The sequence below is a fragment of the Trichosurus vulpecula genome, chromosome 1 (assembly GCF_011100635.1).
Source record: "Trichosurus vulpecula isolate mTriVul1 chromosome 1, mTriVul1.pri, whole genome shotgun sequence".
Classification (NCBI taxonomy): domain Eukaryota; kingdom Metazoa; phylum Chordata; class Mammalia; order Diprotodontia; family Phalangeridae; genus Trichosurus; species Trichosurus vulpecula.
Window position 1 is genome coordinate 440,371,375 of NC_050573.1, and position 12,311 is coordinate 440,383,685.

Sequence of the window (12,311 nt, forward strand, 5' to 3'; positions counted from 1 at the left end):
TTATTTCCTGACTCTGGGCTCCATGTGTCTAATAGAGATCATGATATCATGCCCTCTGGATCTGTTAGAACCAAGGATAACATTGCAAGTATAATAAACATTCTTCCACCTTGATAATAAAACACTCTGATTATAAGAATCACAGGAAAATATATCAGAATTTCAAAGAAATGACTCTGAAGAGTTAATGGAGAGAAATTACAAACAACTCTAAAACTTGTCATGGCAGATGTAATGATTAGGAAAATAGGTATGCAAGGGTCATGTCCACTAAATTTGCTTATGATCCACATTCAATATCATGAAATTCCTTGCTCCCTACTTTCCCACCAAGATTGTATAAAATAAGAAATGTTAGAAATCTCTTATAACTCTTAATCTTAAAATAAAAGACATTAATTTTGTAGTAATTTTAAATGGAGAGAGGAGTGGAAGCTTGTATTATTTAAAAGAGTCATCACAAAATGAGAGTATGGATTCGCTAGGAGCAAGTGATTATCTTTAATATGGCCCCTCCTTCACCTGTTGATATATTTTTTACATCCTTTAAAGCCTGTAGAAATAGCATAGTGGTTTTGGAGTCCAGAAGACCTGGTTTAGTTAAAATTGTGCTTTTGACACAACTACCTCAGTGACTCTTGGTGAGTCACTTAAATCTTGAAAAATAAATCAGGCAAATAACTCAAACCTCTTTATTGACTTTTAGGTTGGCTGCAATCTGTGTTGGTGGAGTTCTCATATTGGGAGTTCCCAATGTTGATGAATTTACCCATTCATCGTGTATTCTGATTAAAGCCTAATTCAAATGTCACCTTCTCCATGAAATTTTTTCCATGATCTCATTGTAATCCACAACCTTCCCCCTTGGACCTCACACTCTACCTTGCATCCCTACCATGCATTTAGGTGATACAGTGTATTACAAGTTTGTGATTTTTTTTCTCCTACTGAACTCCATGAGGGCAGGTGCTTTATCTTATCTAAAATTTCTATTTCCCTCACTACCTAGCACAATGTTTTGTCCATAGCAAATGTTTGATAAATGGTTGTTGAATGGATAAATGAATGTCATGCCAAATTTAACCACTGAAATACCGGATTGGTAGCTAATGAAAATGCCAGACCAAGTAATCTGATCACATAGCTTGATTGCAACAGAGCATCTGATAATTTCATGATAACTGGACAGAGAAATGGGGATCAAGTAATATTAAAGTTGAGTGACTTTATAGATTGTTGAATAACCATACCCTAAAATGTTGATGGTTTCCTTCATCTGAAGAGAGACCTTTAATTGCATGCTACAAAACTTCTCTTTGACTCTGTCCAGTTTAACATTTTTATCAATGGCATTTAAATACGACGGTGGGAGCACAGAATTAGAACTACGGGGACTTCAAAGACTATTAAAAAAAAAAAAACAACTTCCTCATCAAATTAGGAAAATGAGGCCCAAGAATGTGAAACTGTTCCAAAATCACAAGGCAATAAGCATCGGGGGAGGAACCATCAATGTGTTTTATTCAACTGAATGACTTAGATTAAGGCATTGAAAATGTGCTTGCAAAATTTTGTCAATGATAAAGTGAAAAGTTTAAGAAATACTTCTCCAGCTGCTTGTCAGACATTTCTTACTCAGAAACGGAATAATTTTATAAGATTAAGATCCGTTTCCAAGTAGATGAGTAGCCCAAAAATGTAAACAGGAAGTTCTTAAAAGAAGAAATACACTAATGACACAAAACTGTTTAAACCTTTGGTAATCAAGAAAAAAAGCTTACTTATAATAAAATTCAATCTTGGTGAGACTATGAAGAAAAAGACACACTATTAATACACTGTGGCTAGAACTGGTTCAGCTTTTAGGTTGCCAATAGCCGACCAATATCTTAAATTCAATACATCTCAAGTTAAAGTCATCACCTTGCAGGGCAAACTTTTACTTCTTCCTGACCTCCCGATTTCTGCTACTGGCATCACCACCTTTTCTGGTCACTCAAGCTTAAAACTAGTCCCTTTCCCCACGTAGGTGCCAAATTCTCCTCCTTCATGGAATAAAACAAAAAAGACACCCTCCTTTAGTCTGACTATAAGGGACTCACGATTCATCAATAAATTCATTATAATGTGAGCTCCTGGAGGACATGGCTTGTGTTTTTTGCTTTATTATTATCTCTGGCATTTAGCGCAGTGCCTGGTACATGATAAGTGTTTAATGAAATGTCAGTTGATTAAGTGACTGAAGAGAAGGGAGCTAGCTATATGCCTGATTTTCTACTAGACTACTAGAGAGTTTTCTAATCAGATATCAAATTAACATGATGTGCTAGTCTGAGGCAGAAAAAAGAAATGAAACCACTGCCACTCTTGATATTCTCATCAGTCAAATCACTGAGTCTCCCAGAAATTATGTAACCACGGACTTTAGCTTAAAAATAAACAGGAATATAATACAGGAAAAGCACTCTCAGAGTCCCAAAATAGCAACGGTGGGAATACTGAAACTATTGAACAAAGATAAATTAATGGGAGCAGGTTAACAAAAGGGCTGAAGTTGGGCTCCTAAGTGATTCAAGGAAGGAATTTTGAGTCTTCCCTTTTGTCTTCCTACAGAAAGAAAGAAAGCCCATGAAGCTGACAAAGCATCAAAAGGAAACTATGTTTGAACCACAATCCTACAAAGGGATGGAAATAGGATTGATGTAAGGATCATTTCTTTAAAATTGCTGGGGAAACATCACTTCTCATTTATCAGATTGTAAAAGATGGCAAAAAAAGAAAGTGACAATTGTTGGGGGAGTTGTGGGAAGACAGGCATAGTTTGACTGTTGGTGAAATTTTGAATTGATACGAGACAATTTGGAAAGCAATGTGAAATTATTCCCCAAACATCACTAAATTGTTGATGTCCTTTTACTTAGCAAATGTTACAAGTAGGCCTATACCTCAAAGAGATCAGAGAGAGGAAAAGGACCCACATGTACAATGCAGCAGCATTTCTTTTTTTGAAGGAAATGGAAATAAAGGACAGATCCATCATTTAATTAATAAACATTTATTTAGCCACTACCATGTACCAGACACCATGCTAAGTGCTATTATGTAAAGGCTGAACAACTAATGGTGTATGAATGTAATTGGACACTATTGTACTTTAAGAAATTATAAAAGAGACAATTCCTGAGAAGGCTAAGAAAACATACATTAACTAACTGATGCAAGGTGAAGTGAACAAATTCACAATACAAATTTTTAATAATATCAACACTATAAAAAAGAATACCTGTGGAAGACTTAAGATACAATGGCCAACTAGATTTCAGAGGACCTGTGGTCAAGAATATTACCTACCTGCTGACAGAGAGGGGATGGACTCAATATACAAAGGGACATACATACATATTTTTCGACATGGCTAATAATGTGGATAATATGCTCTCCTTGACAATACTTATTTTTTACTCTGATCTTGAATTCCAGACTTCTAGACTGATGTCCAGATAGATCATTCTGGAGCTTCTTTCTGGGCCTAGCGCCTCCTCATCTTGGAAAATCCAACTATTCCTTCCCCAGAGCATTCTCACCCAGAATATCTCTCTGCCAACACAACCTGGTCTTCAATTGTCAAGTTTCTCCTATGGACTCCATCTTGTGGGGAGGCCCAGGCCAGTCTTCATTCCCCATTCCATTCTGCTACTGACTTTGCAGACTTCCCACTATCCCCCATGCCCAGTACATTCATTTCCAACCACCCCTTCTCTAATCCCCTTTTTGGCTTCCTATTGTGTGCTGCCTTCCATTTTTTTAGATTATAAGCTCCATGATACTTTCTTTTCCCTGATATTTTTGTCCTCAGAACTTAGCAAAGCATCTGATATAAAGTAAGTGCTTCATAAATGCTTGTTTACTTCCTTCTTTAGATTGTGCTTTTCATTTTTTGATGGGAGAGGTGGATAGTCTGGGTATGGGACATGGTGCCCCCTTTCCTCAAAAAAAAAAGAAGGAAAAGAGGGCTATTGAAATATTTTTAAAAACGCACAGAAAACAGAAGGTGGTTCACGCAGATCATCTTTGAAAGAGACATTGAATTTATTGTATACTTTTTAAAAGGTGGTATGTAATAAATTATTGCAGTTTCACATATATTCATCATTTTCCTTTTCTGTTATGGAAATATTCCCCCTTAGAGAAATCGTTATTTCTCTTATATTAAATAAGTGATTGTTAAGGAGAGCCAGGTCCTTTTCCTTTTTACCTATTTTCACATTCATTTGTGACTGCACAGACCTGCTTCACTTAAATCCAATTCACTTGCAAGTCATGATGTCACCTTCCCAATGTCATGATACTCTTCCAGAATGAAGGACAAACAACAACAAGTGAGTAGCTGCCCCACTGGGGCCCCAACTGGCCAGTTCCAGTCGGGCAATTCAGCTGCTTGCTTGCTTGCTTCCTTCCTCTCCCTCCTTTCCCTATGTGCACATAGGCAATCATACCCTTACCTGCAGGTACTCTGCCTAAAGAAATGAAAATTTGGATTGGTGGGTGAAACCTCACAAGACATCTTGGGGGTTTACTAGATAGATTTCTTTTTCTTTTTTAAGGACCACGCCTTAAAACCTAAATCACTCTGACTCACTGATCCGCCAACCATAGGTCTGAGCCCAAGCCTACCTTGGTCATTGTTTGCCTTCTGAAGGCTCAAAGCAAATGTAAATAGCAACTGTTTCTGCTTTGGCCAGAAACCCTGAGAGTCTTCTCCCAGATTGATTTTTTTTTTTTGACTAGGTAAAAGAGGCCGTATTTTGCTCATTTCTTATCTAGCCTTAATCACTGAATTGGTGTTACCTTAGACAAACTGAGACCTGGGAAAGAACTTAACCAAAGCCAAAGTCATCCTCCTACTGCATCCAGGGTTATCTCCAGTAGTGCTGATCTGTATCTCACCACTGGACTCAGATGCCTCTGGAGGAGAAAGTGAGGCTGGTGACTTCTGCACAGCCCTCCCTCACTTAAATCCAATTTGCTTGCAAGGCAAGACATCACCTTCTGGGCCTGTCATGGTCCCCTTCCAGAATGTAGGACAAATAACATTTCATCATTAAAGTCTAGTCTTCCAAGGAGTTCTCTAATCTTGCCTGCAAATTTATCCCACCTAGACCATCTTATCTAGATGGAGTTGTTGCTCCACCCAACTAGAAAAACCTTGCAAAGAAAATCTAACCTAGGTGAAATCCAGCCCATTGTTTTCTAGTCAGCCAGTCTCCTAGCCCCACTCATTAGAATACCTGGAATTATAAATATATCTAATTATACCTCTCATTATAATATTCATTCTTCCCATTAATCTGTTTACTAGAGTTGATTGCCCACCTGTCCTGAACACCCACTCTTCCAAGAGCATATAAACATCAAGAAGCTGCCATGATTTTTCTTTGGTTTAGAAGAAACAGTCAAGGACCCTTCTATTAATTATCCACTAGGAATAATTAATAAAATGATTAATTACCCAGAAACCATGTCTTCAACTTTTTATACATTACACTCCCTTTTTAGCATCTATCACATTCAGAATAAAAAAATAAAAATTTTAAAAATTTCTGTGGAAACAACCCACTGTGATGTCACATTGGGCAATGAAAGAAATTCAAAGCTTAAAGAAAGGCATGTACTCACCTATATAAACATGTACTCACATGTAGACCCAAGCATGTGAACATATGAACCTCAACACTCAATTATTATGATCACTTTTATTACCTACTCTTACAATATATAACATACATGGCAGTATCAACTCATAACCTCGGTCATTCAAACAAAATGAAGTGTGAAGTCATAGCTCAGAAAGACCAAGTATTTCTAAGCCAGCAACAGAAAGGGTGGGGCTAAAAGACATTCAAAAGGTTAGGTTTTTGTTCCTATTTTTTCCTAATATACTCAATATCCACAAGCAAACACAAATACTGAAATACACAATCTAGGACTATGGGGGAAAAAGATTTTGTTTTTGTTCATTTCTTTACTCTGCATTATATTATGTTATTCTCTATTTTTATATATTCTTCATATTTGTCATTTTATGGCCTAGCGCTATCCCATTACATTCATATATCAAAATTTGTTCAGCCACTCCCTAATCTAAAGGAAAATAATTTGTTTCTCGTTGTTTTACTATTTTTGTGAATACTTTTGTATACCTAGACAAGGTAGTTCTGGTAGTAGGCTCACTACATCAAAGAGAAAGAATAGTTGTATAGAACTCATAAACTTTCTATTGCTTTCAGAAAAGGCTGTATAAATTCACAGCTCTGCCAACTTTGTAATAATTTATCTTTTTCTTCACAGTCATGGTAGCATTGAAATTTTTTCAGCTGAGTATAAAATAGTTTCTGAATTGTTTTAATTTGCATTTGTCTAACAGAAATTTTGAATACTTTTTGCATGTAGCTATTGATAAAGTTGTTTCTTTTCCCTAGAAGTATTTGGCTCATAACTTTTGACCACTTATGAATATTATTCTCATTAAGTTGATGTCATCCTTATCAGCCTTAGGTGGAAGATTGATATCAGAATAAAAATATTTTAGTAATTTATTTCCTTGATTTTGGGGTTGATATTGGCTTTTGTTGTGCAAACAACTTTATTTTTATTTAAAAGAAGCAATATGTGTGTGTATACATACATACATATATATGTATATATTTTTCTTTTCTCCTACAATCTTGCCTCTGACATCTACTATCTATCTTTTACCTTGGGTAAATAACTTACCTGCTAGGATTCCTCCTCTTTAAAATGAAAGGTGGAATAGACGGCATCTGAGATCCCTTTCAGCTCTCCATCTATGATCCTATGATTTTTTTCTATTTGTTGGTTAGCTATGAAAGTTGACCTGCTCCCTATCTGTGACAGGTATAACATTTCATTATCTTCTAATTTTTAAGTATGATTTCTTTTAAATTTAGGTCATTAAGTCTTTTGGGATTTTATTGTGATATATAGTGTTTCATTCCTTTTTTTTTTTAAACCAAGATTTGTTGTTGTAATGAGCTTCTTCCTGAGTGTTTTTTTGTCTTAAATTTATGGAACTTCAGTCTACTATATGTATCTGCTTCTATTTCACAGTTATCTACATTGTTCCATTGGTCTGTTTTGCTATTAATAACACTAGAATTTAGCTAAATAAGAATGTATAATATTAATCATAACAATTTTATAATTTGAATCTCTTAGTTTAATTTGGGATCTTCATAATTTTCTTTGATACGCTATCAGTTTGTTTTCTCACAGTAATGTTCTCTCAATGTAATTCTGTTTAAATCAATGAAGTACTCAATTAGTATTTTGCATGATATTGCGCTAAATTTGTGGATTAATTTGGATAGCACTGCCAGCTTGATTAGATTGTCTTGATCTAGCCACAGACATTAAATGTTTCACCAATTATATTATTCTTCTTTTATTTCTTTAAAAAAAAAAAGGGTGGTAGTGATGTGATTTTTGTCTTTAGATCTTCTCTGTGTCATCATAGTTTTTATTCCCATTTTTTCCTAATATACTCAATATCCACAAGCAAACACAAATACTGAAATACACAATCTAGGACTATAGGGAAAAAAAGAATTTTTTTTGTTCATTTCTTCACTCTGCATTATATCATGTCATTCTATATCTTTTATATATTTTTCGTATTTGTCATTTTATGGCCTAGTACTATCCCATTACCATGTGTCATCATAGGGTAGTGCCCAAGTATTTGATACATTCTGAACAGAGGCACATCTGACCAATCTCACTATATAATTTGTTACTCCCAAAGGAAAAGATACTTTATACTTAATAAAAAGAAGCAGAAGTGTGCTGAGTACAACATAAGTGTGATGCAGACAATGAAGACTGACTTCAGACTGGCATCAGCTTTTAGGCAAGAAGGATTAAATTTAAATGCATCATTTCTTTATTGCTAACATCCCTAGATGTAAATGAAGAATGTGTGAGCCTCATAGCAAAGGCATGGACAATAAGAATTATATTTTCATACTTCAGTGTTGTAGATTTCAACGATTTACTTAAATCAGAACACATTTAAGCTAGGGGAAAACATGATCCTTTTCATAGGCAAGAAGTCAGTGTAAGGCTAGTAATGAAAACCTGCTATCCATTTCTGATTCTAGTAAAGACTTCTGGATTATAGAACCATAGAATGAGAACTAAAGGGCACTAGAGGTGTTGGTCTAACTGCCTACCTTTCCACCCGCAATTTTCACAGAGCACAAGGTTCTACAGGTTAATAATTAGTAGGGTCAGAATTGGAACCTGGGTCTTCTGACTCCAAATATAGTAGTGTATCATTATAACATACCAGGCTGTGAACCGTAGGAATGGGGAAGGAACATCCTTGAAGTTTTTATCCTGAAATAAAAGCTGGTAATTCTGCCTGACTTATTTTTCCCCCTCTTATCAGAGGTCAGAAAATATACAATATCCTCTTACCCACTGGCAAATTAGATGACCCAAACACAAGTGGACATTAGCAGATGCGTGTATCAGCTGAAGGTAGGGGAGGTCCAAATACATAAACCTCCTCCCCCTCCAAAAAAAAACCCTCTGTTTTTTCCTCATTATTAATTTTTAAAAGTTATCATTTTGTCTAGAAAATTTGATCACCAAAAGGAACACATCACTGGATACTAATGACAAAATTTTGCAGTTAGCTCACATACCTGTATTTTGATCACAGCAGGCTCATGTTTACGCATGAACGCTTTTCTGGATTCAAATTCTTTTTTAACACTGGCCATTAAAGGTGTCGCATTAGTACTATCCACCATATCTCCACCGGAAGACCACAATTCCTCCAAGAGGTACTCTTTTGTCATTTTAACAGTGAGATCCTAGTGAGACATTTTTAAATGGTTATACTTCGAAGTTTAAGTAAAATGAAATATTTTATGACTTCTACCTCAATTATTATTGATTCTTCATTGGTTATCTTCAAGAGGAATACAGAATCTCCTCTGAACATCTCTCCTGACCCCTCCAGAAATGAAAAGACAGGCATTTTTCTGAACTGGCCTAAATGGAATCTTTCTCAAAGGCAGGGTGATCGATAGACCTTTTGAGGCACTTGCTAGCAATATGATTTTGGGATTCCCTGATTATTATAATTTCCTATGCTCTGTTTTATTCTTGAGGTTACTTAACATTTTACTCTTTAACATTTTTACTTCCATCTTATTCTCTCTATTACTTTCACCTTTGCCATCTTTCATAAGGCAACATTTTGGTTATTTACTGGTCAATGATACCTGGTAGAATGTTCTCCCTGAAAGTTCTTTTTTTCTACCAGATTCTATTTCTCAGAGTAAGTCATAAGAAGAGAAGATGACTATTACCAACCTCCTGACAAGAGAGGTGACAGTCTCAAGGTGCAGGATGACACATTTTTGGACATGGCCACTGTGTATGAATTCATTTTGCTTGATTATGTTTATGTCACAAGGGTGTTTTTCCTTAGTTTTTAATTAGGATGGGTTAAGGGAAGCAAGCAAAAGTAGTAGGTTTGTAATAATGAGTCCCCTTCCACAAAAGAAGACCACTGAAAGGAACTTTTTTTTAATATACAGAAGAGAACAGAAATAAGTTCAGAAGGAAGCACACACTAGCAGGGCAGTTTTGAAAATATGATTTGGAATTTATTATATACTTTTTTTCAAGGCCATATGAAATGTCCCTGAACATAGTTTGTATTTAATCCTAGGGGTAACAGAAAGCCACTAGAGTTTACTGAGGAAGGGAATGACGCAGATAGACTTGTGCTTTAGGAATGTCACCTTGGCAACTGTCTGGAGAATGGATTGGAGAAGAGAGGAAATCTGAGTAATTAGAAGGCTATTACAATAGTCCAGGAAACAGGGGATAAGGGCATAGTATAAGGTGGTAGACATGGGAGTGAATGGAGGTGAAAGATGTTGTGAAGGGAAAGACTTCACAATTTACCAGCTTTGATTGATGAAGGACAGTGAGGAGACAAGGGTGACTACAAGGCTGAGATGTTTAAAAGAAAATAAGAGAATTCTGTTTTAGACAGGTTGATTATGAAATGCTTATGGGATATTCCATTTGAAATGTCCAAGAGACAGTTGAAGATGTACAACTGGAGCTCAGGAAAGAGACTATAGATAGAAAAATAGATAGATAGATACATACATACATACACACACACATAGAAGGAAGGGATGAGAAGGGAGGAAGGAAGTAAGGAGCTATCTGGGAATCATTTGCTCAGAGATGATAATTAAAACAATGGGAGCTAATGAGGTCGCCATGGTACAGGGATAGATACAGAAAAGAGAAGGACCTAGAACAGTGCCTTGGGGAGTATATTTAAAGTTTAAGGGACCAGTATGGATGATAATCCATCAAAGGACACTAAAAAGGGGTAAATAATTATGAAGATGGAGCAGTATCATGAAAATCCAAAGAAGAAAGCATATACAGGTAGTTAACAGTAGTGGTGCTGTTCATCTGCAACATTTGACACTGTTAGAATTTCAAGACAACCTAACAGAGGCAAATGCTGCAGATAGAAGAATGAATGAGGATTAGGTAAAGGAAATCAGATCAGGAAATTAGGCAATCACTGAGAACTTTGGAGACTATGATTATAAGTCATATTTTAAATAGTTGAGAAGTGGAGATAAACTGGAAGAACAGAATATAAACAGTGTAGAAGAGATCACTTCCAGATGTGTTGGGGGACAGGATAGAAAAGAAGGGTAAGGGAGTTATTACCAGAGAAGGATTCATGGAGGAAGAAATATTTGTCCTAGGCCTTGAAAGACTATACTGTCTATTGAGACATGGGTAAATGCTCATTAGTTTGTTAAAAGCAGGTGGCACACACCTATAATCTGACCAGAAAGGATGAAGTTGATAGAGCTTTTGAACTTGGAAGTTCTGACCTGCAGTAGGCTAAGCTTATTGGGTATCCACACTAAATTAAACATTTTCTGGGAGTGGGGGCCCTGTAGGGTGCCTAAAGGAGGGTGAACCAGCAAAGATTGGAAACAGAGCAGATTAAAGCTCCAGTATTTGTCGGAGTGGGATAGGGCCTGTGAGTAGCTCCTATACTTCCAGCCTAGGTGAGATAGGGAAACCAAGTCTTAAAACACATACTCCTGAAACCCAACAGTCTGTCATAGAATAGGAACGAAAACTAGATAAATGGGTCTGATGCTAAGAGGTCAAGATTGAGCAGGAAGGCAATATAAATCTGCGTGTTCACTTCTAATAGGATAATATCTCTCCATACCCATTCTTCAAATAAATCAGTTATTAGTAGGTTCTCCTACCTCAAAAAAACCTTTCCTCTTCCAAAGACAAAAAAATAAACCTAAGAACTCTCCCCTTATTGACTTCCCCCTTAAATTCCTTTACAGACTGAAAATAATGTCAGTAATACCATACCTTAATTTCACGTTCTGACAGCCAAGATAATTTTTCTCCGTAATTTTCAGGACGAACCCAGGTACCCACTCCTGTATCTGTGTTGTAATAGTACTTATAAATATCACGCAATGTGAGTTTGATCCATGAGCCTTCCGTAGTCACTAAATGCAAAAATAGGATACATTCCACTGAAGATGAAGACAGAAGACTTTAATGACAGTGTAATCCTCTTTTCAATATGTGAAATATCAAGAAAGTATCTAACAAGAAACACTGAGATGGTCTAGTCATAGTTGCTAGAAATGGACTCCTGAAGTGAAAGGAAGCATCACTGCGGACCGAGGAACTACTTAAACTGCTTTTTATTTTGTGCGCTTCTTTAGCAGTCAAATGAAACCTAAAATATGTATCTGTTTCCTACATTCATAACTGAAGGAAATACTAAATTCCAGTTAGAAGTGAGTAAAAATAAAGATGCAATTTATTTTCACTTATAAGTGTTCATGGACTCTCTGAAATATAGCTACAATCCCCCTGAGAGTTAAGAACCTCTATGTGAGATGCTCAAAGGCCAAGCTGCACATACAACCTGGTTTGGGAGGTGAGAAGAGGGAGATGGAAGGAAAGAAGCATGCAGGAGGGAGAGAAAAGTATAAATGATTTTTTATCCTGAAAGCTACATTTTTGGCAGGTGAAAACAGGATTCAGTACAGGCTGGAGGTGGAGAAATTGTATAAAAAGAGCAGAAGAAAAGTGACCACATGCCCTAAACTCTATGTAGGTTAACATGCTGGTAGCATGAATCTTCTTGCTTGATTCCTTGCCTTTCCAGAACAGCTCATAATATACTCTTAGAA

At 36.2% G+C, this 12,311-nt stretch overlaps 1 protein-coding gene across 1 annotated transcript in view; it reads right to left on the bottom strand.

The window, feature by feature from the left end:
- Window positions 1-12,311, bottom strand: part of IQGAP2 (IQ motif containing GTPase activating protein 2) — a 288,287-nt gene that overhangs the window by 64,981 nt on the left and 210,995 nt on the right. The window contains exons 8-9 of the mRNA XM_036747108.1: window positions 11,473-11,615; window positions 8,727-8,897 (exon numbers count right to left, since the gene is read on the bottom strand). Coding sequence (XP_036603003.1) covers window positions 8,727-8,897; window positions 11,473-11,615 — 314 coding nt within the window. The remainder of the gene's footprint in view (window positions 1-8,726; window positions 8,898-11,472; window positions 11,616-12,311) is intronic.